Genomic DNA, 26,256 nt, shown 5'->3' on the forward strand with positions numbered 1-26,256 from the left:
TCTACTGCAAATACTGCTCTGCTTTGAGATCTGTTGGAGGAGAGTGCCATTTATCAAAGATGCCTTATCTGGTTCTACTTATGTTGTAGCTTGAAAAACCTGCCCTGCCCCAGTCTCAGCTTTGCTTTATGAAGTCAAGAACTAAAGCTTGAAGAACAGAAGTCTGGTCTCTAATACACCCTAAATCCACAGCAATGGTTTGCACAGAGGCAATGGGGTGCTCTCTGCTGACTAGAATCCTGCTGGGAGTCTGACCCATGAGGCAGCTTTACCCTGGGATTCACCACCAAGTGCTTCCCTGAACTCTCTCAGGAACAGGTCTGAAATGTGACTGTGGGGACAGAAGAGCCCAGGCTCACTTACCTGCCCATAAAATGCCACCCTGTAGTATCTGCCAAAGAGGCGTTTCTCAGAGTTCACCACCTCTGCAACCTTCAGGTAGGAGCGGTGGATGTCGTAGTACAGGTCAGACAGTTTCTGCATGGACAGACAGACAGAGGGAGGTGAGGGCATGCCAGCACCTTGGGAAATGCCACCACAGCTCTGCACAGCTGTGCTTGCCTTAGCTGGCTTCCCAAACCTTTGCAAAGACGGCTGGAAGTGCTAAGGGGACAGTTTAACCTGTTAGCAGTCATTAAAAATTCACTGCAACACTTGTGTCATCTTCTGGGGGTTTTGTGCCAGTGGAGCCTTTGTGTGCAGGCTCACAGAGAACCATCCCACCACCAGACAGTGCTGCTGACCTGCCAAGGGGGCAGAGAACACAAGTGCTGTTTGTGCAGGTGAGAACAAGGTGCCAACTACCCCAGTCAGTTCCCAGCCCCACACAAAGACGTGCTTTCCACAGTTACCGCTGAACAGCACTTTCTCAGGATAGTGAACCAAAATTTCAGCTAACATCTGAATATCTGCTTCCTTAACATACAGCCTATTGCTACCTACCACTTTGTGTCTCTTTCAATTTAACCCCAGAAAAATCAGTAAATGCAATTATCATCTGGCTATCCATTATGTATTGAAATTGCCAAGTAAATAAGAAACTAAGAAACCCTGAAATTGTGAAGAAATCATGCAATTTGTCAGCATTTTCTGAACTTAAATGCAATGCAAATATGCTCTTGGTTTAAAACCCATGTAAAAAATCATAGCCACTGGCTAAGAAAAGATGTTTATTTGAAAGTTTTTTTACAGTTACTGCTGCATTGGTGCTGAAAAGAGGCAGGAAAGACAAAAATGTTTTTATTTTCTCACAGCACAAAACATTAAAAGGAGGAATTACAGACAGGAAGAAAGAAAACATTCCTTTTAAAGAAAGCACATTTTTTCCCTAAAGGTTTTGATCTTTACTGTTGCCTTAGGATAATTGAAAAGACCCAAACCAAACACCCACTTACTTTAAAGTCCCTCTGCTTTTCACAAACAGCAATGATGGGCTTGTTGACCTCAGCAATAAGCTCATATCTCTCAGATTTCCAGAGGTAGTCAACACACAACTCCAGCTGTTCCACAAGGATATTCTGCAATTTCACAAACGCAAATAGTTCAGTGACTTGACAGCTGGTGGCATTTAATTAATAGCAATGCAGCAAAAGCACATACACACTACTTCATTTTTATTCTGGAACTTTTATATTAAAGTTTATTGCAATTGCACAATGTTTAATCAAGTATTGGTGACATGGCTCTTCTTTAGTAAAAAAAATCCTGAAATAACAGTAACATGAAAATACTTGAATAGTTGACATCTCATGCAGAATAATGGGTTTGCTTCATGGCCTTCCCCTGCCCTGACGTTCAGCTCTGGTACTTTATGCTCTCCTTAGCTAAACATCACTGCAACAGCTGCGACGTTTCACTCAAAAGCTGTGTGCCTTTTAACACTGCCCGAGTACACTCACTCTAATTTGCTGCAACATGCACAGGATTCCACTAGAAACAACATTCTGTTAATACAGAACAGGTATATAAATGTTAACATTGCTGACCTCATTATAGGGAGTATCTTGCATCCCAGAGTCTTCCTTCATAGCACCTTCTTCTTTAATGTTGGGGGTGATGCTCAGAAAAGCAGGCCATCCCATGGAAAACAAGCCTTGAAGTGCAAGTCACAAGAAAGGCTGTAAATGACTCAGTGACCAGATACTTCAAGAAGTTACTAGATGCCATTAAAACAGAGCTGATGAGTTAATTTCTTTTGCAGCCCAAGTAATGAGAAGCACAAATGGAGCTGATGGAATTTATAAGACTATTCCACATTTTCCTCATTGATATAAATTCACTTCTCCAGGCAAAGGGGAATGCCAGCATTCTCCTGATGCAGTGTTATTCCTCTCTTTGGCACTTTGGTTCCTGAGCTCTAAGTGCAGGCAGCCCTGGCAAAGCTGCATGTGCAACACTCCTTTGTGCACAGGAATGACCCTGGCAGGCTGAGGTGACACAACTCACACTTGGGGAACCTGCAGGTGTCCCCCCTGTCAGTCCCCAGGACTGCTCAGCCCAGGAGAGGCAGCTCCAGGACACTGGCAGTGGCTTTCCTGTCCTGCCTGGCTCAGCAGTCACAGCCAAGGGACTCCCCTGCAGAAAGCTATGGCTGGTGGCACCAGCTGCGGATGGAAAGGCTCATAAGCAATAAAACTGAGCTTAAATCAAGTATTTGCTAAGCTGAGGCCTTCAGTACCGTGGCTGCAGCAGAAACAACTTGCACAGGCATCACACTTTACAGATCAGCAAGGATCTGCCCTGCAAGGATTTTACCACTGCTCTGGAGTGGAGAAGGTAAAGCTGCCAGGGGAAGTGACAAACTCCTGACAAAGCCCATGCTTAATTTAACAGTAGGAAAATTCTACTATGGCTCAATTAAAAAAGCTAAGCCATAGTCACTGAGATGGGAGTCTCCATTCTCTCTCAAGTTTTGAAAACTGTTTAAGTACAGGTTTAAAATCATCCAGGTTCTTCACTCCAGCCACTATAATCTTTATTCAGACAAATTCTTTTACCACTGCTGAACTGCCCCACAACTATTGCTCTTCACAGAAAGCTTCCTTCTAACAGGATGCATTTTTTCATCTTGTCCACAGACACTTCCAAATGTACTGAAGGACTATAGTCTTTCCATGTTTTCTCTTCCCTAGATATTTGCCCTTGACCCTGGAAATTGCTCTTTGTGGAAATTACTAAAATATCTCATGCTGAGAATTACTATGAAATACAGATATTATAAACTAAATAACCATTGGCATAGAAGCATTAAAAAATATAAGCCTGCACTTTATTTTTAAATAAGCATCATAGATTTAAAAAAACCCCCTTTATCTATACTAAGTTACATATGGACAACCAGATATTAATTCCACCCCCCTGCCCTCCCAGCTTTGGACAGCCAAGGAATTGGACATGGATTTGCATGCTAAACACCAATTGACCCAAGAGGGATTTTCCTGCTGCAAAAGCCCATAACCAGAGACATTCTGAGCAATCCATCAAACCAGCCAAAGAGCATCAGCAAAGGAACTCATGATGTTTCCAACATTGTTTTCTTTAACAGCCTTCAACATGCACTAGAAACAAGTTTGATTTGGTTGATATTTTTCCAGATCAGTTGGAAACCAGCAGTTTGATCTCCTAATCATGTTATTTGACCCACAAACAGGCATGGTTAGAGCACTCACTTCCTCCATTGTGAGTTGTTAGTAACACATTACTATCAGAGACTTGAGCATCTTCCAGGAGCATACGTGAGGTACAAATCTTTTCCATTTTCCAGTAACCTATGATATTGTAAGATGGTATTAGTATACTGCTACTGGTATGTGTTAATACATGCATATTTAATAACAACAGACTGACAAGTGAAGCATTCTCCATTAGCACTAGCTTGCTAAACATTTAACTAAACCTCCTTACACAAAATACACTTTCACTGTTCCAGATTAAGACTAGGATTTATGATATATTTCAAAAATAAAACATTGGGAAGAATTCAAGCTGTTTTAAGAATACTTTATATATAAGGAAGGAAAGCAGGATAGCAAAAAATTATTTTGAGTAATAATATTTATGGATATACAGTTGGTTTTGGATATGTTGATCTTACCTTTTCTCTTCAGGTACTCTGCAATGAGAGCAGCAATATGAATATAGCACATAGCAGCCTGTAATGAGAGAGCAACATATATGGATATGTTAAAGTTCCCAGAATTACAACATACATGTGATAAGGAGCATTTACTTTCAGCACTGCCAAATCATGAGGCAGAAAAGGGAAGACAAAAGTAATCAAAGAAAATAAAGGATTAAATGATGAAATCCTCCTCAAGTGTAAATTTCACAATAAATGCATGGATTTTCTCAAGAAACCATTAAGATGACTTAGTAAATAAGGTATTCCTGCGTTATGCAGTGGAATTTTGCATCACCCATTTAGTCTTTGATGAACATGACAGCACCTTATAAGCAAAGCTCCTCTCCTGGGCCATCGTGGGAGAAGAAAATCCTTTCTATGGGTTACTCACTGCCCATGACCTCCTCTACACCACAGCTACCATGCCTGTTAGGGGTAGGCAGCAGAGTGACACTGCCCTCAGCTTCCCTGTCAGACAGTTTCAGGTCTTGCTCCAGCATGTATCAGGCACTCACGGTCAGGCAAGCTGAGATAAGCAGATCACATCCCCAGGTGTTTTCGAACCTCAACTCCTCTGATTTCCAATATATGAGAGACACTGTATGATTCCTTTAACTCACTACTGCTGTCAGTGTTCCCAAGCTCTTTCATCAGAACAGCTCAGCCTAAAGACAGATGGATTTCCTATTAATTTATTCACATTACCTCTGACAAATCTCCATTTCTTGCATGAATCTTGGCCATGCTTTCGAGCCACGTCCTGCGTAGCTCAGGGGTGCTGGCATAGGAATTGGCCAGGCTGTACTGCAGGTCCACCAGCATCTCAGGGTCCTTCTCGTGCTCCTTCATCTGAGCTGTGGCCATCAGAACCGTCCTGATGCGCTTGGTCAGATCCTTCACCTCTGCTGGGAAATTAACGTTCTTTGGGAAAGATAAGCAATGCATCACTGAAACCATCCACAGAGCCCCATGCTGCAGCCCCAAACAAGACAAAGTTCTGCTTACAGAGGGCCTCCATCCCCTCCCTAGCTGGGCAGGTTTTGGAGCAGTCACAGTCCCAGAGCAGGCACACATTGCACACAAACCCTGGGTGCTTTTTCCTGATGTCTCACAGCACTGTAAGATGGCCCAAGTCAGTCACCAGTTCCACTGCCATGTGCAATAGCCCTGCTGAAGTCAGGGAACTGGAACAGGTGCTCCTCAATTGCTTACTGGGTCCAGAACTGGATCCTTGCACACTTCCCTCTGAGCAACAGCACCGTGTGCTATAGATAGTCCTGCTTAACTACACTCCCAGCATGTTTCACCACGGGAATAAAGCACAAGTCTGGCTCCTGACCTTCTCACACTGTGCTAGATTAAAACAGAGTCCTTATATTACTCACACCAGCTGTTCTCTTAGCTCAGTGCTTCAGATTTTCTTTTTCAGACAAGCAGTGAAACACATTTGTTTTCAAACTTAATTCCATCCGTTTTTTTGTTTAAAAGCAAAACATTCAGAAAAAGTAAATGAAATTAAATACTCCCTCCTCTATGTCACACAGAGATAAGCAAGTCACTGAATCAGTGTGACTGTCTGTAGTGCTGTGAAATCAAAGCTGGACTTCAAAAACAAATAGAATTGTAATGACATCTTATCAGATAACACACTGAATTACTTCTGCTAACTATCTACCAACTTTCTTATGCTAACTTTATTATTAGTCTCTGTGGAAATACCCTAAAGTCACCTTCAGAGAAGAACAACACCCCCAAAGTATAAAACTGAAAATGCACATTGACATGTGTTTGGACAAGAATTGTAAAAATTAAAAACCAGAATAATTTTTCAACAATTTTTGTACAGACAATAACTATAATAGCAATGGTAACTTGTCTAAGAACCAAGTGTATCTTCAGTGAGCTAGCAAGGTCTTACAAAACCCAACTGTTGTGCTTGATTTTGCTAGACATTTAGTGAACAGAGGAAAGGAAGGAATTGTAGACTAAAAGTGGTTTGTTAATATAATTTTCAAATAAAAATATTTTTGTTTAAATATTATTTTCAGTTATTCAGCTTCATGAACTTCACAACAACACCTTCATGAACTTCAGACTGCCTAAGAAAGGCACACTATGAATGCATAAATCACTGGCTAATAGAGGCAACAATTTTATTTACTGAAACACTTGCTCCTGTGAAATTGTTGACCTTTTGCAAGAGGGAGTGATTGACAAAAAATGTTTCTTACTTTCATCTGCTTGTCTCCATTAGCAAAATTATTTATAATTGCGAGCGAATGCTGAAATCGAGATCCGCCAATCCCCGCATCCGCTATCAGCTGGCTCACTGCCTTGATGAGCTGCACAGGGAGCAAACACAGGATGCAATTAGCAAAGAAATCAAGAGTTTCACAAGAGTTTTTAACCCCTGTTTTAGTATGACTCGATGTACTTGTAATTTCATACAGTGTAATTTCATACCTGCCTTATGAAGGTAAAATGTGCAAAGGCAAGGACTGTGAGTATCTTTCAAAATTTTGTAGTTGCTCACATTTTGCAGTGTAAATATGTTATTACTTTACACGTCTGTTCCTGTACTGTCAGATTCTGTTTAGTTCCTTCATCAGCTGTGCTCCAACTGCTGCAAGCAACACGTGAGTCAAGAATAGCCATTAATCTGGCAACGCAGGTACACTCACAGCTGCTGTCTCTCCCTGGAGCAGAGCTGAGCAGCACAAGAACAGCAGAGAATCCAGTCCAACTTCAGACTTGGCAGGAAAATCAAGCTGCCACAGAGAATTGCCTGTCTGAGGACTGCAAAAGGATTGCCTTGCTTCAATGCATAAAAAAATAATAATGATAAACACTAATGCACATCAGTTAAATATTGATCTCACACTTCACTTACCTGTAGATGGGACCTGACTATTGATTTCTGCTTGTTAAATTCAAAGTTCTTCCTCATGAAAAAATAAAGAAGAGCAGATGCTTCTGTCTGAGTTGAACGTGACCTATGGTTGCAGCACTTCAGGATTTCATAGCAGAGGGAACCACAGAGATCTGCTTGTCCTTGAAAGAATGCTGATGGGAACTATTGAAAAAAATGTGTGAACATGTTTAGTACTACTCTCAGGTCTTGGTGAAATTACTCTGAGTTAACAATTTTTTTTTAACCTTTCAGTAACTCTGCCACAGTTTTTCATACCAGGGTTTAAACCAAGCATAATCCCACACTCAAATGAAGATTAATTAAGAGCTATACTCAGATTTTCCTGCAAACACTGTATGCCATCAAAGTGGCCTCTAGGAAGCCCAGAGAGCAGCTGGCACACAGCAAGCCCAGCAAGCAGCAAGGAATCTGCCAGAAATGCACAACAGCTAACCAGGAAAAGCAGGGGGAGTTCTTCACAGGAATTAAAGCTGTTCAGAGAAGGAAAATACTTTGAGAGCAAGGTCAGTGAACTTCCAGAGGTCAAGGGGTTGAAGAGCAGGGGACAAGAGAGGAGGGTTCTCCAAACCATACCCACTGTCAGCAGCAGGGTGAATGTAACAGAACGAGGGAGGAGAGGTGGAAATGCACACATGGGCTACAGATCTTAATTACTGCCTGAGGGGTTCTGCTGCAGGAACCACAACAGATCCCTGCTCCCACAGAACCATGAAGGGAGAATTCAATCCCAAAAGCTACAGGATAAACGAGAAGGGCAATTCTGGATTTTTATTCATTTTCCCCATTGCATAGAGTTCTTCTATTCCCAGCTGTCTGGGATGTCATTTAAAGCTGTCTGTGGATGGTTTACTTCATATTTCCCCCATGTCCTCCAGCTGCACTACTGGGAGAAGCATGATTTCCTCTTCTTTCCCCTGAGACAACAACCACAGGGAGGCCACATGCTGTAAACTCAGCTACACTCTTGTGTGTCGTAGAAACACTTAGGAACCCAGGCCAGCCTTGCTTATTGTCACTTCCCCAGAGCAATTGTTATGTGAGCCCTGCATTCTGGTTGGTTTCCAGAGGATCTCATCTAGCTCTGAGACTTGGAAATTGTGCAGCCTTGGCAGCTGCCACCAAGTGCCTAATTGACCATGCCAATTTACACAAATGCAAGGCAAGCAAAGAAACAGTTTGACACATATCCATACTCTTTCCTGTGTTTAAAACCAGGTATTTGTAGAACTGGATTAGTGTGGATGAACTTTTGGTGAAATGAATGGAATACTCTCCTGCTGGTTCCTCTGAGGACAGCAAGAACCATTCACTGGTGCATTCTGCAAACCAGGTATCTGCCACAAAGACCACAGACCTCCAGGGTTTCAAGCTTTCTTCCATAGGTGGTAAAAGCAGGAAAGGCAATGGATAAACCACAGAGCTGGACATCACTCATCTACTTACATTAAAACTTTCACCCTCTTAACAAATTTTTCAATTTCAGAACAGAAGTGTTTTTTCAGACATTGTGAACTTCTTTTAATCAGCGATAAATCAGACTGTCTTTGTCAGGAATAAGTATTAATAAAGTACATTCAGAACTCTTGCCAAGTGTCCAGTTGTCCCCAAGCTGTACTTGCTGTAACACATTGCCAGGCACGAATAAACCCAGAGTTACCTTGCCCACAAACAGCCGGAGAGCAGCAAAGACGTGTTTGAGAGCTGCTGCTGACTGGTTGATTTGCAAAAAGAGCATGTGTGTGTCAAAGACCTTCTTCATCAACACATTCTGGCAGTCAGATTGCTGGAGCTGCCTCTGAAAAGTTCACAGACAAGACAGGACATTGTGGTTATTAGAGTGAATAAACAGGAGAAGGATCTGCTGGACATTACCTGGGAGTGCCTTCTCTAGTGATGCTTTTTTCAAGGTAAAATTTCTGCAGGTGATGCTTTCCCAGCCTGCTGCAGACTCTGGCAGTTTTTCAAGAAAAGCACTTTGCTATGCCTGTACTATTCATGTATTTGCTATGCCTGTACTAGTCACAGATTGTATACACTATATTTAAGGGTTAGGCTGACAGAGAAGGAACACTAAAATGTAAAAGGAGCTGTTTGCTGTATTGTGGCTGTCAGACCTTCATCAAGTTATCTGGGCTTGCTGAAGCAATCTGAGCGATTTTTAAGGAGGCAGAGCATTCACCTGCTGACTTGCAGAGATAGAGATAATAAGGAGGTTGGAAATCTGTGGTTGAAAATCACTGAAATCAAGTGGGACAAGCATGGTTCAGAGAAGGTGATGTAATACTAAATGCAAGACACTTCCAAGCAGAGCAGGGTTGTATATAGCCCTGAATATGTAGGATGTTCCTCTTCCACCTCTTTCTATTCAGAACAGTTTGGGTACTATGAACCAATGCCCTTCTAAAAGACCTTCACTGAGGACTGGCATGTGTTATTTCCCTATTCTGCTGTCTCAGACATTTCAGGTTTTCTGTGTGCCTGCTCCCCCAGGCCTTCCTTTCACCCCATATCCCACCAGTTCAAGCAGGAAAGAAAACCAGCAAACATACCTGGTGATTCAGAGTGTAAAGACACAACAGGTCAAGAATTATGAGGGAAACTTCTGTAGCAATGTTTGCCTCTGTGTCTACATACTGAACAATGTCTGTTTCATTGGAGGTGCCTGCAGCATAAAAAAAGAAAGATTAAAAACAATCTTCTGAGTGTCATTAAGGATGATTTAATTCTGAAATCTGGTCCTTAAGTCTCATCACAGCAGAGATGGGGTCCTAACTGCACTTTTAACCAAAGTTGTATTTTGAAGAAAACTGCTCATAGGAGATGAAAGGGGAGGAAATTTGAGTCAACTCTCACCAGCTGCACCAGTGATGTGAGTACATCCTCTCACTGTTTCTGTTCATCCTCAAAGGAGGGAAGAAACCTAATTGGGAAGTGGGATAGATGACTCCAATCTCATAATTTTAAGAGCCTCTGGTCAAGAAGAAGGTCTGTATAGAGCCTGATCTAAATTCCACACGATTCCAGAGGGAAGTAAATAATTTCTGTACTTACTTGCTGTGCTACTCTCTATCATCTGCAAGAGTTTGGGGTTAGAAAATGCATTTTTGCTCCGGATTATTGGTAATGTTTGAGATCTGTGGTGCTTGTGGCCATCATGACTTGAAGTAGAATGCATCCTGCAATTGAAAGGTATCATTAAGATCAGGAAAAAAGAATAAAACTACTGTGCCTATTCAGAATTTTCCATGTCAGTTCTATGCAATGCTTCTCAATGGCTAATAAACAAAATGAAGCAAAATTCTTCAGAGAAACAAAGATTAAGGAAGTCAGTGAGGTGGACAAAACAAATATGTGCTGTGATTTCTTGAAATCATAGGGGACAAAACTTCCATTAAGCACTGAAAAAAAAAGCATCAGCTTTTTCGGGCTGATGTTTAGAAAACTGTCTTTGGGTGAAGAAAAACTGAGGTAAGTTCTGTTAACTCAGAATATAAGAAAAATATATCCTGTTAAAGAAAGAAATAATACAGTTTCTTTGAGGTGAAAGAAATGATGATAAACTGACAGTGACAGTAAAAATGCACATGTGCATATTCATGTGTTCTTTTAATTCTCTTTGATGCTGACAAACACATCATTAATTTATAATGAGAAGTTTAGAACTAAAATACCAATGATTTTTATAAGTTTTGAAAGGATTTTATATTTGTAACTAGTGTAGAATTCAGGAAGATTTAACATTCAGGTAACTTCTTGAAATACACTTCCTGTATAGTTCTTTTAAAAATGTAATTTCATGAATTTACATGATTAAAATTATTCTAGGACAGGATTACTCCCTGAACATAACACTCTAACCAACAGCTTGTAAGTCAAGCCAGAGAGACTCAGATTTTTTACAGTTTAAAGCTCTTGGGCCTCTGAAATTTGTTACATATTTTGTCAACCTCTTTTCAGTCAATGACAGAGTACAAGGGCTGAGGAATGAGGGCCCAGGCTGGGGGCTGACAGAGTCAGGAATTCCATGCACCATTACCATTGTGAGAGCAGCCCTGATGCCTGGCCAGAGGAGTTTGAACCTTTCAGAGTTCCATTATTCTGGGTGGCCTGGACAAACTTAAAAGCAGCTGCAATTTTCCTGTTAAGAGAAAGAGAAAATAAGTGTTGATCTGTTATCAAATGTGACATTGATTTTGCCATGTCCCTGAAGAGTGAATGCAGGCCTGACTAAACCTGATGTGGAGCAAGAACTGGCTCATCTGGTGACCTTTAGTTTTGACACTGCATGACATACAGACAAATTCACAGCAGTGATATAAAATTAAAAATGAAACATCAGCTGAGACAAAGCGTGCATTCCACATTTCACAGCTGAACATGATGTCACATTTTTTCAGGGAGGCAGGAGATTTTTTTTTTTTGCTGTGAAACAATTATCTATGCCCATTAAAACTAATCTTTCCATGACATGGATGGAAATACAGTGTTCAAAGTACCCTTGTTTGGCATATGCACAGAAATGTGGTCAAGAATGGTCCCAGTATTTTGGGTTATAAATGCAATAATGGTTATCACATCATGCAATTTATCCTTTATAGAAGATATTTACTCAGATATGCAGAACATCACAACAATATCATTTGCACATAAGAAAAAATGAAGCATACATTGGCTTCAGTTCCACAAAGACATTCTTTCAAGAGAAAATTGATGGATACACTGTTAATCTCATTGAAGTCTATTAAATGCTGCAATATTTAAACACTGCAACACAGAGTCTGTAATACAGAATTACCTGACAATATTGCGTTTTCCTAGATATCTGAAGTTTTGCAGACAAACCCTGAAAGATAAAACAACACAATTTATGCCTATTTAATGACTCTGTACTTACGAAAAAATGCCTCAGTGAGACCTGTGACATATGTATCTGCTAGTAAGCAAAAAGAACAGAATGCAGCAGCTCCCAGCCTAGGGACACACGAGCTGTGGCAGCACTTTGCACACCCCCGTTCTCTTTCTCTACAGTTGAAGATTTCTGCCTGGTGAGATGGCAAAGGCAAAAACCCAGCTGTAAAAGCATTGCTGCATCACCAGCTGAAGGTAAATAATTCACATTTCAACTACAAGATGGTGAGGAAATTCCAAAACCAGCTACCTGCTGGATTCTGCAGTCATGCATAGATTGGACTGAGCAAACCCCCCTGGGGATGTGAAAAGCAGGTCATCCTACATTACATGACTTTCCTTATGGCTGGGTAGTTTTGAGGAGCTAAATACTTTTCTCAAAGGAAGAAGAGAATCTCAACACCAAAGGGGAAACTAATATGAAAATCTCTTTTAGGAGGAAGACTCAAAGCATTATGACCCTCATTCATGGTAATTACAACATATTGGAGGATATGTATCTTATTAATAATGTCTCATTATGACCCTTTTGCATGGAAATTAAAACATATTGGAGGATATGAATCTTATTAATAATGTCTCATTATGTCTTTGGAAGACTATGGCAAAATAATTTAAGATACAAGAACTATCTCAGAATATTCCAATAGGTGGACAAACCCAAAGAGGAATTGTTTGCAGCCAGCACTTTAGAATATTCAACACTAAAATCAAACAACCACAAAGTAAACTTACTCTAAAATGCTGAAAAAGTCTGTGATTTCTGAGAAGGGTGCTCGCAACCAGTAGGAAATCAGTGCATCTAAGGGGAGATATTAAAATATATTATGTATCCATTACAGGGAATTAAATTTAGCCCAAAGCCTGTAAAATACACTGCTAATTATTCTAATTTAATGTTCACTTGGATTCAGTATTCACAGTATTTTACAGCAGCATAAATTAAGTAGTGAGTGCACAGTTTTTACCTTCTGAAATGGTTTTCATGATGTGAAGGAAGCACATAAGAAGGCTTCTAGTTTCAGCTTGATCCAGCTTGTCAAAACGAAGAGTTGACCCAATCAAAGACAAAGGTCTCATGATCTGTTGAGGTGACAGCAAAGGGCCTCATTAAGCACAGGGATGGACTCCCACCTTGAGCAAACATTCCCAACATTTGCACATGTACCTTTTCACACGTGTCAGTTCTCTCACTGTTTTTTTCATTGGTACTTGGGTTAGATTCAAGACTTGCTAAGGAAGCTCTGGAGTCAGCATGGTTTGCTGCAGAGATAGCTATTGATGAAAAGGCTGTAAATGAAAGTCACAGCAAACATGCTAAACTAAAACATTTATGGATACAAAAACCAACAAAAAAAATGGAGAACTTAAAATGTGTCACATGCTGGATTGAGACAAGTGCTTTGAACTTCCAATAGCAAAGCTATTGATGGGTAAGTTTAGTACTGAAAACATGCAACAAGTTGAAGTACAATGATTCGGTTTGCCATTTTTCATGGCATTAAAATGGCCTGTTGCATTCTGTAAGAACTGACCTAAGGACACAAAAATCAGTGGAAAGATGCCTGAATTCATTTCCTTGAATTTTGAAATAGGGTTGGAGGTAGTGAATAAAATAAGTTGCGTTTCTACTCTTCTGTTAAACATGGACAAACTATGAATATTTGCCTCCATGAGACATCAGGAGTTTTCAGGAGAAACCTTGGAACTATTTTGAGGTCAGGCAGAGACTACAAGAATGAGCTCAGGCAAAGGGATTTCTTAGAGCCTGAATACTGGCATCATTCCAAAGCAGGGGAGTAAGTGAAGCAGTGGAAGTAGAACAGCTTCACAAGAGAAAGTCAATCCAAACACACCCAAAGGGAAGAGAAACATTGCACACCATGTTTCCCTGGATATGGTATAACAGAAGTTAATGATATCCTCCATGAATTCTAAGCAGAAAGCACAATGGATTGAGATACAAACAAATCTGCCTATGTGCCTGTTCAAACTGCCATTTGTACCTGCAATAGAGTTCAGAACATCTTTGGAGAAGGAGGTGTCCACAGAGTTTGCATGTTTCATTGCTGTCTGGCTCTGAAACCCGCCAGCTGTGCTCAGGTCATCCCTGGATCCCTGCATGTGAAAGAAACAGAACCAGCTCCAGAACTCCATGTCATTTATCCATAGCCTGGATAATGACAGCACACCCAGGAGGCTTTTCTAAGACTCTGAGTTTGAGAACCTACTGCTAGCTGTTTTGACATGACAGCCTTGAAGGATCAAGGCTTGCCATAATGTGCTGAGCAGTCTCCTGCAATATGAGGCTCTCTCACAGTGGAAGCTGTAAAGGACTGGTCAAGTCTAACCAGTGTTTGTTCCTGAAATATTAACACAGCACTGGGAAAGGAACATTAATTGTCATTAGCAATGCTCAAATGAAATGGAATTGGATTTGCTGGAAAGATTGAAAGATGCAACACCCCTGCAGAAACCTGCTTCTAGTTTTTGAAATGTTATGGTTATAAAATCTATGAAACAAACATATCCCTTCAGAAGTGCAGTTTATACAGATGTTGTCTGTGGCAGTAAAGCTGTTTTATGATGTTTCTGTATCCCTTCTATCCTTCAGTTACTTGTATGCATTCCCTCTGCCTCCTGGTACAGCTTATGGTCCCTTAGTTGTACCACCTTTGGGTACACAAAGCAATCCTGCAAATACTCTGTGGGCAATGGGAAGTTTTCTTTACAGTGCGTCCCAGCCTCCTGCCTGAGGACACATCCTCAGAGCCCAGCCTGTGGCAGAGGTGCTGGGCACATTGTCTGGGGCTCCAAATCTCTAACCCTGAATTTCCAGCCCTGGGACAGCAGTGCTCTGTTCCAGACCCCATTCTGTTCCTTGATAGTACAGGCTCCCAGGGCTCTCCAGTTGCTCTGCAAATTGAGATGTTCCAAATTTAATTTTGCAGATGCAAATATATCAGCAATTTCAGAACTGTATTCTGCTACCTAACTGGCGACCAGCATAAAATTGGAGCTCTTCCCACTGGGTCAGACTGGCTCACTTTGATCATTTCAGTGCTCCAAGAAAACCACATGAATTACCTGATTGGAAGTATTGATATTGAAGAGGAACATATCTTTCATGTAAATCCTCGGCATATTGTCCAAAAGCATCCCATAGAGTGGCATATACAGGTTTGCTATTTGTGCTTGTTTTGCCTGAAAATAAAAGACACAGCACAATCCTCAAGAAGCCAATAAATACACAGCAGTGGCTAAGGAAGTTCCATGCATGTTTAGGTGCTGCATGAGCAAGCAGTGAGAAAGGACTGGCAGTTTCTTTACCGGCTCAGCGTATCGGTCATCGAACGAGTGCTTGGCCATCAGGTTTTTGAGCACAGCCAGGGCCAAGTGCCTGATGTCCTGGTCCTCTTGCAAGGCAAAGCCAACCTCCCTCAGCAGGACTCCAATCAGGAAATGCTTACGGCAGAATTCGTTGGTCAGTGTGTACTCTGGAATGTCTTGGGTAGAATGGACAAGAAGGTTTAAATTAATATATAGGTTACATACATCCTTCACCCCACCCTTCATTTCCACATGTTCCATTGTTAAACCTTGAGTTCCTGGCCTGACTGCCTCATTTTGCTCCTTCAATTCTCAGAATGAACTAACCTACCATAATCATCTCTTGAAATCATGCAGTTTTAGTATTTAATAATAAAAGATGATTTATATACATGAGATGATTCCCACATGAGAATCTCAACTGTTTGCTCATTAGACTATTGACTTCTTCCAGGCACAAAGTCCAAATTGTTGTTCCACATCCTACACTAGAAGAGTTCAAGAACACAGAGGTTGAGAGCAATTCCACTTCTGAAAATGAGAAATAACTTTTGCCCAAGATTTGCCAGAATGCAGTGGTCAAAGTAAAATTCTGCTCAGTCATATTGCTCATACCTGATGTTCGATATTCCTGTGCTGATTCTGAAGGCGTCACAGAGTCTTCATTTTTCATAAACATAAGAAAATGGGCAAAAAAAAGGCATTTTTAAATTATTAGTAAAAAAAAAAAATTGCTTGCTTTTTAAAAAATTTGACTCCAGTTTGAACTAAACAGCTTCTACTTTAAAAAAAAAGCCCTGAGTGTCAAAACTGAACTCATTTTTTGATGCTGAAAACTGAGGCAAAAAGGAGACAAGAGCCCATATTTTGAGCTTCTCCCACTTTGTGCTGTACCTGTTGAAATCCTCTCCTAGTCTACCACCTCCTGAGGCTATGGCAGTAGTTTAGTGATTTAGTAACTCAGTCTTCACAAAAATTCCAGATAAAACTTCCAGTGAAAAGCTTCCACCTCCCACCCCCTGAGCTGCCAGAGGTTGCATTTATTTACAGGCATACTGAAATTTTATTTTTAACTGAAAATGTGTTATTTTTGACTGAAATTTTGTTTTTGTCTCACTGCTTAAGTACCACACCTGAAAAGCTGTTGGGGGCCTCTGATGTATAGACACAGCTCTGGGCAGAGTTATTTATTACCTGCTCTTTGAACCTCCCAACAATTCACTGTTGCACAGAAATCCTCCTGAGGGGGCCTTACCAGGAATGTTTGAAGACCTTATGGGCAGGCACAGAGGGATGAAGTGCTCATGGTGACAGACTTCTTGGAGAAAGTCAAATTTGAACTGGTGCAAGGTCTGAAAATCACAACAGGCAATGGTTCAGTTCACATTAAAACAGGGAAAATGCTGAGACAGAGCTTCACTACTTATCTCTACCTCAAACTTCACACACACACCCAAAAATGAAACCTTAGAGCTTGCTATGCCAAGCTGCACAAACAGTAAACATGTGGTTTTCATCTCTGTTATCAAAAGAATTTGTCTCAGACAAAGAAGATTTTTTGATTTTTAAACTGATTTTTTACTGAAGATGATTAAAGCTACACTGGGTCTTTTGATGACATGTACCCTAGCACTGAATCACAGTGAAGTATCTTCTCCAGTCCAGAGACATTTTTAACATCATAGTTGTTATGACTCCTTTTTTTTATAAAGTTTCAGCAACACAGGTCACACCAGAGCTTACTGACAGTAGCAAAAACTTCCTCTGTTTATGCCAATGAGTTCCACCTCCAAGGGATTTGGGTAATATATAGTTTTGGTATTATTTCTTTAATATCTCCCTTCAAAAACACCATCCAGATAATTTCTAGAGCCTTGCACCTACCTCGAGAATTTATCATTCTTTCTGTAATGATGTGACATTGAGATATAAAGATAACAAACCATTTCCAGCAACACATTTTTATTTCCATCATCTCATCTCACTGTTCTCAGTGGCCAGGCTGTCATTCAGCATACTCTGAATGTCCTAACACTAGAAAGCACTTGTAAAAGTCTTTTAATTTGCACTAAAATTGAATTGTAGCATTTCTGCTGCCACCAACAGGCTGGGATACCCAAGAAATGCACTTTTCTGAGTCTACCAAGTAGGGGGTGGTAGAGAATTTTCTCCTAAAATATATTGTTTATTGCACTTTATCACCTCTTCAGGAATACAGCATGTTAGCTGGACTTGGTAATGGCAAATAAAGAAGGGAAGCATCTGAAATGTGTTCCCCAAGAGGAACTGTGACATTTTGAGGGAGCACAGCAATGAACTGATTTCTAATGAGGTATTTCAACTTTTGAATACATGTTTCTCAAAACAATATTTAAATGTCAAAATATGGAATACCATAAGGGGTATTTCTCTGGAACAGAAATTATGTTGCTTCATCCAGAATTACAATATATTGAAACTGCACAGCTACAGATTGATACACCCACAGAATATTCAGGCAACCATGTACACTGTTAAATTTTCTGAAAAGACAGGTGAGATTGCAGTATCTTTATTTGATAAATAAATAATCAATTAAAGAGGCAAAAAACACACAAATAGAAATCTTTCAGCTCATTGGGAAGACTGACTCTTGCTTTGGCATTTAACTGAAATGAAAATGATGCAAGGCCTCTCTCTCCTTGAAGTTAGAATCTCTGATTTTATTTTGTGACTATTGTTTCCAAGTGCCACAAAGCTGCTCCAGCTGCACATCTGTCATAGCTCCACACACAGTGAATCTGCTCCAGGGTGGCAGATGGGTCTGGAGGGATGCTGGCCATGTTCACACACTTACTGCCAAGAAGGTGCTAAGTACTGCCCTGCACACTGATTAATCTTAGGCTTTTACACTGACCATTAATGGGCTTTTTTAATTAAACATCTGTTTCTGTGGTTGAATGTATTTAGGGAAGTTTGAAATGTGGAAACAGTTTTCAGATTGCGTAATATTATTTACAGAATTATAGACTTCAGGCTATGACATTAATAACTGAGAGACTCCATTCTACAGCTGTTCCAGAGATTAAGGGAAAGACCTGAGTTCAGAATGAAGCTAATTTTGGAAAAAAGCAAAGCAGACCTGGAGTAATCTCATTCTTTAGCTACAAATGCACATATTAGCAGTAAAGAATTATAAAAAGTTAATGGACAAAAGTTTTGTGAGCTTTCTGGGGAAAGATGAATAATTCAAAGTGTATATCTTGACTACACTGTGTTACTAAATATATGCTCATAAACTCTGGCATGGAAGAGAAAAAGTCTGTGACTCATCCTGATGGATGAAGAGCAAAGGAGTCACACTGAATAATTTGGGGACCTCCTGCTGTTTGAGATTTATTGTTCAAACTATATTAGTGACTAGTGCAGGTATTACAGAAGAAATTCAGGCTGCAGGGAATTTTACTCATAGCCACCACAAACTAATTTGGAGCAGATTTACCTTCTTGCATCATCAATGAGGTAAGAGCATGGCACTCACACAAAGTAAAGATGTTACAGTCTCACTTGAGTTTACACAATGATAACTTTTTAATATGCTCTTACTTTATTCTCCTCAAAGAAAATTACTGCTGATGATATTCATAGACAAATGTACTTTCAAAAAATGAAAGCTTAAATTCAGTCTTTTGGATTTTTTGGTCTGAGCAGTCTGTGCAGAGTCTACTCTTGCAGACTGAGTAGCTGTTTGAACATGGCTATTTACTTCCAGAGAAGGGGGCACATGGATATTAAAACCAGGAGGTTGTAATCCATATTTACTCTAAATGTTTTCACTGACTTGAGTTCTGAGCATGGTGAAGTCATGGAATCATAAATATTTTCAATATAAAAAATATTCTACTAGTCAGTCACTCCAGAAAAACACACACAAACAAATAAAGCAGAGCCATACCTTGCTATCTCCAGCTCCAAACATACTTATATAGTTGTTGACCATCCTGAACACAAATCCACGGTCCATAAATGTAAAACAGCGCTAGGAAATGGGAGAAAAAGAATTACTATTTTATAGAAAAAACCCCAATACATGGCCTCAGTTACCTGGCTGATCACTTTGTGTCCCTTGTACACTGGAATCACATGCACAGATGAAGTCAGTATTAGGCAGGTCAAGGAACATCAGGGACATGGTGAATCTCCCTTGATTTTTAGATTTGTTTTCAGTAACAATGAATTAATCAAACTTCATTTTCACTGTGTCTGCAGCCTAAAGCAACCACCTCAGTGTACAGAGAACTGGAGAAAGCTTCTCTGGCACCAGCCACTCCTGCATGGCAGCACTGCATCCCCACTGGAGCAGGCAGCTGAGCTGAGCATCCCCTCAGTGACAGGGCAGGGACTGGGGAGGGACCAGCCCAGCCCCAGTGCTCATTGTCTGAGCTGTGCCCTCCCTCTGGGACAAAGTCTGACACTACACTCCTTTATGGTGAGAACACAGCTCTTCCTGACTGCTGGGGCTGAATATTGTCAGCAGGTGTAAAGGTTTTGAGGGCCTTGGTTCTGCAGTTACTGACATGTTTTCCTTGCAGAGTCAGTCTACAGGCAGAGAATGCAATCTTTATTCCCTCCTTCTCTGCAGTTCCTGAACTCTGTAAAACTAGCAAAGCCTTCTGCTACACACATTCAAACATAGCTCCTTCATTAGGAACAGTTAATCTATCCACAGTCATTCAGAATTACAGCATTTAACGAGAGTATCAGCTCAAGTCTAACTAAAATCACATTCCTGATCAAATGTTTGACCCATTTGAATATAAGGTATTAATCTGCAAAACTTGAAAACTTTGACTCTTTTAGAGCATAGACAGAAATGAATTAAAGTTGCTTTAGAGCAGATTTACATGAAGCTTTTGGATCCTCAAAGACCAAAGGCCATAGAAAACTGAACAGTCACCACTGAATTTGGAAATTGAGCCATCTCCACTCAGAATTGGTTTTACTCCCTTTGACTAGACTGGACTGGAGTTTGTATTAAATATGGGGAAGTGCATGTGCTGTAATGCCAGAACACCTCACCTTGAGAAATCTGGCAGCGCTGTAGTTTGCATTCCTGGTTTCCTCAAGAGCATCTTTGTACTTCCAAACAACATGGTCTGCTAAAACCATCACAAGTGTGTCCAGCTCAGCTTGAAATGATTCTGGAAACCTCCGAGTTCGAGAAACCTAAGCAGGAAATAGACCATCAACATAAGAGTGCATGAGGTTGCACAGCAAACATTCAGGCCAAGAATAAAGACAATAAACCACAGGCCATTTTTCATAGAAGAAAAATATTCCTAGAGTTCCATGGATCTATTCTGAGCACAAACCCCAAACAGGAGCCTGGTCTATAGGAAAATGGGAAATACATCCTCAACCTATCATTGTACAATTAAGAACAGGTTTGAGCCTAGCAGATAAGATAATGTTTTTGTAGGTCAACCAAATATCACAGGATTTATTTTATTGGCCAGTAAAGTAGTAAATTCAAGTACATTCAAGTGTATTTGCCAGGATTCTGCATTTTATTTTTTCCCTGGGAGATTTTGTATATAAACTTACCTTTATTTTGTTTGTATCAACCAAGTGCTGTGCCATTGATTTTAAGATGACTGCAAAGAAGAACCAGGAATGCTGTTCAAAAGAAGGAAAAGAGTGAATGTATAATGATTACCTGATAAACACCTTAAAATGCATCACCATTCCTTACAGATGGATTGCATGTCTTGGTAATGCGCAGTGTTAAACACTATGTGACAAATGAATTTAAAAATCGAAGTGCCATGTATTTGAGGAACACTGGATCATGTCCTTAAGAGAGGTGAAGCCATCTCAGGGATTTTGTCTGTGGGTTTTTGCAATAAGGAGCCTCCAAACAGCACTCCTACAAACTTCCCATTCCTACTGAGCACTGTCTTCATGGCTTGCTTGCAGGGAATGGCAGAAAGGTGTGATGCAGAGAACCTCAGAGAATAACCTGCCCTGTGAGTTCCAGCAGATATTTGGTAATTTGGCACAGAATAAGATGGTACTTGAACAGAGTGGTTCTTCAAATACCATTTGAAATGGTGACTAAGTGTGATACAGATTAATGTCTCAGGATATATGTGAAACAAATACACTCCAAAAGCTTATACATTGAAAAAAAACCCAAACCTCCACACAAACCCACCCACAGGCAATTTTTTTGTGGCCCAGCATTTCTGCAGGTTTTCTGCCTTTTCAGACTATTTTTTTGCTAATGGCTCAATAAAGAAAATCACAACTGGTTCATTTTAAACAGGTGAAGACATTTTTGCCTCTGGGAAGTCCTGGGCTGGACTGGGCAGCTCTTGTACCATAACCCAGAGGCTCAGGGACAGACCTTACAGATGTATGAATTTCATACAGATCAATATTTTCCTTGCATCTTCCAAGTTAAAAATTACAACAGAGTATCCTAGAAACAATTACCCACATCATAGTGTGTAAGAATTAGGTCTCAGGTTCTGACTGAGCTGTAATAGACAGGAAGAGTTTTATTATGCAAACCACAGCATCCTGAGATACGTGTTATGCTGAGAACCTGCAGCAGCTCTGCTCAGTCTGACTGTGGAATCACTGCAGGACATGATTTGCACAAAGGTCATACAGGGAAAAGGAAAAGGAGAAAGAGATAAGTGAGTTTCAGGCAGAAAACCAGTAGTAAAACTACAAATGTGCTAATTCAAGCTATCATTCACCTTTAAAACCTGTTTCACAGTTACTTGTTCATTTGACTTCAGCAGCCCAGTCACATTCTTGGATAGCTCCTCATGGACAGTTCTTCCATCAAATGATTTGGTCCTGAAGACGTACTGAAGGAGAAAGAAAAAATGAAAAATTTCAAATAGTGCATTAAAACAAATACAAAAAAGCCTCAGTAGATGATAAATCATTTGTGTATCACTAACAGCTGGCAATCTTTGCTGCCAAAAGATCTTGACTGAACAATCCATTCACATAAACTTTAATTCCCCTGGCAGTAATGGCACAACCTACTCCCCTACAGAACCTCAGTTTTAAACATAGCTTCCTGCTGATTTGAACTTAATGTGAATCAAGAGGAAATTCTGCTTAAAACCAGTGCTATGATTTACTATTCAATAGATTATAGGATCCTGACACCTCCAAACTGCCTTTCAAGCCATTCCACCTGGGAAGAAAAGAAAAGGCAAGCAGAAGAAGTGTGGAGGGCTTTCCACCCACCTAGTCCAGGTCAGCTCTCACCTGCTCCTTCCTTCCAGTGGCAACAGCTACTCAGAGCTGGTAACAACTCCTCATCCTGAAAGGTGCAGAGCACCCACTGCAGCTGACTGATGGGCACAACTATAGCCCTTGTAGAAAAAGAGCCCCCAAGGGAGGAATTTACCTACCAAGTTGCTAGGAACACATAAACCTACCATGACTACTCAACAATTTAAGCTAATAGTTTGGTACCACTGCACCTTCCCTAAAGCAAGAGCTCTGACAGGGAATCAGTTTGGACTAAAAATCTTTTCAATACAACCAGGTTGGCAAAAGAAACAAATATTTCTTGAAAACACATTATTAATATTCAGCTTTGTTTCCACAGCAGATGCCATAAGCTTCTCCCTGTGCAGTTTGGCACTTCTGGGTCCAGTTATTTAAGTCAGTGTAATTTCATATTATTGCTGCATTGTGAGTCACAATTCTCGACTTACTTATTCCCAAAACAGCATTTGTAAGGTAGGTATTTGTTTCCTTACAGATGGAAAACAAAGAGATTACCAGTTATTGGGTTTTGACTGCTGCTGGAAATGAGAAAACAGACCAAGTGGATTTATTGTGTAACTTAATGATCATCTGTAATTTCAAACATTATTAGCTGGTCATGTAGTAGATATCTACTTCAATTTTGAGAAGTTATTGAGTAGAAGTTTTAATACCCATTTAATTAACTACATTTACATGTTACATAGTTTATTTATTTTGGAGCCTGAAGAGCTCTGCTGGACCTCAGCAGAATTCTTCTGTGCCTTAACTGGGGTACTCGAGACTAAAATTGAACTACTCAGAGGCTGAGGTGCATGACCTGTGAACACATACATTCACACAGACTGCAAGCAGCATCAATGCCTCTCACTGGTACTTGAAGAGTTGAAGTTTCACAATCTTTCATGTTCTCTGCCCCTTCCCTTCTCTCAAATCCTGCACAGTGGGAAATTCTTGCTTTAACATCATTCCAAAGACTGACACCCTACACTCCTAAAAGCTCAGTGGTAGTACATCTGCACCAAGTTTTGGCTCTAAAATATAAATTCCGGTTATCAGCTGAAAGCACTGCAGCTTCTCCCTCCTGTGCTTGCTCAGTTTGGTGTTCTGTGGGAAAAAAAAGCAGCAGCAGCAGCAGAAACCTGAGCAGCTGCCTGTCCTCAACAGAAGAGTTTTAAAGTCTCTTAACCAGAGTCTCTCAGTGGCAGAAAGTTATGATGCAAATGCAGAAAAAGCTACAAACAAGTAGAACTAAGAGTAAACAGGAAAAAAACCCACAAAACCACCAAACTCAACCCATCTCTGCACAAAAACATGAACATTTCAACACCGGCCGTACCGTCACGTAAGAATTGATGCAGTTGTCTAGCTGTTCTTCATGGCACTTGGCAACAATGTTGGTAAGGACTCTGCAAGACAAAAGAAGAACAAAAATTGAGCTATTTTTTGTCATAAGGCAGAGAAAGTCTTGATACTCATATTGTACTGCTCTTGTAAGCTCATCTCAAACAGTGCATGAGGGATATGATCCAAATGATGAATAACATGCGCAAAATCTGTCCACCGGGAAAAGCCAGTCATTTCTTGGGCTTTCCACAGCTTGGACTGTGCTGTTATATATGCATTTGCTTAACATTGCTCCCAGTGTTAAGGATAATAACTGTACTGTCACCACAACAAGAGAAAACATTAACTAACTGAACTTTATGCAGGCCTTGGATGCTTAGGGATACCAAAAATTAGAATATTTTAATGAAACAGAGAGGCAAGAGCCCCTTTCTCCAGGAATGCTACTTGCTAAGTTCTCTCAGCCCTTTGTAATTGTGCAAATCCCCTGATACTCTGCTCATGGTGGCACAGCTCCTCGAAGACAAGCCCAGGGCTGGGCTGCAGCCTGAGCAGGTCCCTCTGCAGCACTGTCTGCTCCTGCCCCTGCACTCAGACCAGCACTGCACCCTCAGTTCTGCTCAGCACTGTCTGCTCCTGCCCCTGCACTCAGACCAGCACTGCACCCTCAGCACAGACAAGTGAAGACACCGCAGACAAGACTGGGGATCAGCCACAGAGAAGAAAATTGCTTGGATCACACCAAGATCAAAAACTGAGCTCACTCTCAAAACCTGAGCTCCAACAAGCAGCAGGAAAACTGTGAATTTAACTGTGTTAAAGTGAGAATGGCAGCAAAGTTTTCTCTCCAATTTGCATGTGGACCATCCTTGTTTGAGATCATCCTGTTCCAGAAAACACAAATCTAGGCAAGAAGTCTTCAACTTGACCATATCCTTTCCTTTTGATTATTGGGAGCTCATTTATTAAGGATACTTAATATAGAAAATATCTGCAATTTTATAATCTTATTTTTATGTTAAAGAGTTCAGGGATAGGCATAGTAACAGTATGACTAAAATAGATTAAAAAATAATATGCCTGACTGTGGCCCACATACAAATGCTCCTTCTGACTAGCTGGGTGATTTGAGTGACTTCTGGCAATTCTTATTATTGGATCCAAAAGCTTTCTAAGTTCCTTAAGTATTCTTAATTTATCTCATTTCTTGCTTTTAGTAGGAGAAGCAAAATTTGTAGCAAAACACAAAAGCTATGTCAATTACTTGTGGGCATTCTGATCTTTTAACCTTCATTATGATTTGAAATTGAAATGGGTTCTGGAAAAAACGTGACAGACAAATGATGACACGACTTGGCCCCCAGACAAGTAAATAACCACGAGTATAAAAGGAATAATGTTTCCTCCACAACACATAAGCCAATCCATGCTCTCATTCTGTTGTTGTTGCTCTCAGAAGGTTCAACACAAGCTGCTTGAAGCTATTCAGAGCAAAACACAGTGTGTATATATAGGACACGTCAATGAATGACACACAGCAGACAGGCACATTCCCATTGGCATCAGCTCTGCCAGCACAAAAGACGACACCACACATGCAAGAAAAACACTGAGAATCCTTCTTATTTTCCTTTTTTTTGGGGCCAGGTGTGCATATAGTCAAAATTTGAAGCATGGAAAAATATAATATCCTTCCATTTTTCCATCTAACCATTAAATCTGTATTTTAAACAGCTGCTCCTTCTGCAGCATCTTCCCAGCCAGTTAACTGTTGCTGAAATTCTACCCTAGGAGAAAATTCATAATTTTCTCTAGACTTAACATCAGTTCATTTGCTGGCCACAAAGGTGTCCCCAACAAAGGTCTGCTGGCCTCTCCCCCTTTAACAACAGTGTGCAGTGATGAAATCCCACACACTTATGAGGAAAGGATCTTTTAACCATAGTACCTAGCTGTGATAAAACTGGACTTTGCCCTGAAAAATGATCCTGTGATAAAGCAGATTGAAACTCTAGCTCTCCAAGGCTAAGATGGGGAACTCAATCTCCTTGTTCCTTTCCGTTTCCTAAAAAACCATTCTTCAGGAATGAATTCTGAAGCACAATCTGTGGAAGGAAAGAAAGAATACTGACAGCAGATCAGTCTAACAGGGCTGGAGAGGGCAGTTGTAACTTTTTCCTAGTAGGAGTATTGTAGTCCCCGTGTTTAGCTGCTGGAGGAAGGACAACAAAAACATCACTATGGACACAAGTAAATGCAACGCAACTTTCTGCCCTCCTGCAGAGACCAGTAATAATCTTGCCAGTATTTTTTTCCTGCTGCCCTGATTAACAGCATCAATAAA

At 40.5% G+C, this 26,256-nt stretch overlaps 1 protein-coding gene across 1 annotated transcript in view; it reads right to left on the minus strand.

Annotated features, from left to right (window-relative positions):
• DOCK10 (dedicator of cytokinesis 10) overlaps nucleotides 1–26,256 on the minus strand; it is a 141,980-nt gene that overhangs the window by 12,128 nt on the left and 103,596 nt on the right. Inside the window, exons 25-50 of the mRNA XM_058812233.1 lie at nucleotides 23,905–23,974; nucleotides 22,034–22,147; nucleotides 20,874–20,945; nucleotides 20,349–20,495; nucleotides 19,225–19,308; nucleotides 16,546–16,642; nucleotides 15,906–15,950; nucleotides 15,291–15,466; nucleotides 15,048–15,164; nucleotides 13,967–14,078; nucleotides 13,129–13,250; nucleotides 12,929–13,043; nucleotides 12,696–12,762; nucleotides 11,848–11,895; nucleotides 11,089–11,190; nucleotides 10,104–10,228; nucleotides 9,602–9,714; nucleotides 8,710–8,847; nucleotides 7,011–7,193; nucleotides 6,352–6,462; nucleotides 4,826–5,041; nucleotides 4,094–4,151; nucleotides 3,669–3,767; nucleotides 1,986–2,092; nucleotides 1,395–1,517; nucleotides 364–477 (exon numbers count right to left, since the gene is read on the minus strand). Of these exons, the coding sequence (XP_058668216.1) occupies nucleotides 364–477; nucleotides 1,395–1,517; nucleotides 1,986–2,092; nucleotides 3,669–3,767; nucleotides 4,094–4,151; nucleotides 4,826–5,041; nucleotides 6,352–6,462; nucleotides 7,011–7,193; nucleotides 8,710–8,847; nucleotides 9,602–9,714; nucleotides 10,104–10,228; nucleotides 11,089–11,190; nucleotides 11,848–11,895; nucleotides 12,696–12,762; nucleotides 12,929–13,043; nucleotides 13,129–13,250; nucleotides 13,967–14,078; nucleotides 15,048–15,164; nucleotides 15,291–15,466; nucleotides 15,906–15,950; nucleotides 16,546–16,642; nucleotides 19,225–19,308; nucleotides 20,349–20,495; nucleotides 20,874–20,945; nucleotides 22,034–22,147; nucleotides 23,905–23,974 (2,875 nt within the window). The remainder of the gene's footprint in view (nucleotides 1–363; nucleotides 478–1,394; nucleotides 1,518–1,985; nucleotides 2,093–3,668; nucleotides 3,768–4,093; nucleotides 4,152–4,825; nucleotides 5,042–6,351; nucleotides 6,463–7,010; nucleotides 7,194–8,709; nucleotides 8,848–9,601; nucleotides 9,715–10,103; nucleotides 10,229–11,088; nucleotides 11,191–11,847; nucleotides 11,896–12,695; nucleotides 12,763–12,928; nucleotides 13,044–13,128; nucleotides 13,251–13,966; nucleotides 14,079–15,047; nucleotides 15,165–15,290; nucleotides 15,467–15,905; nucleotides 15,951–16,545; nucleotides 16,643–19,224; nucleotides 19,309–20,348; nucleotides 20,496–20,873; nucleotides 20,946–22,033; nucleotides 22,148–23,904; nucleotides 23,975–26,256) is intronic.

This window comes from Ammospiza caudacuta, chromosome 11 (assembly GCF_027887145.1).
Source record: "Ammospiza caudacuta isolate bAmmCau1 chromosome 11, bAmmCau1.pri, whole genome shotgun sequence".
Lineage (NCBI taxonomy): Eukaryota > Metazoa > Chordata > Aves > Passeriformes > Passerellidae > Ammospiza > Ammospiza caudacuta.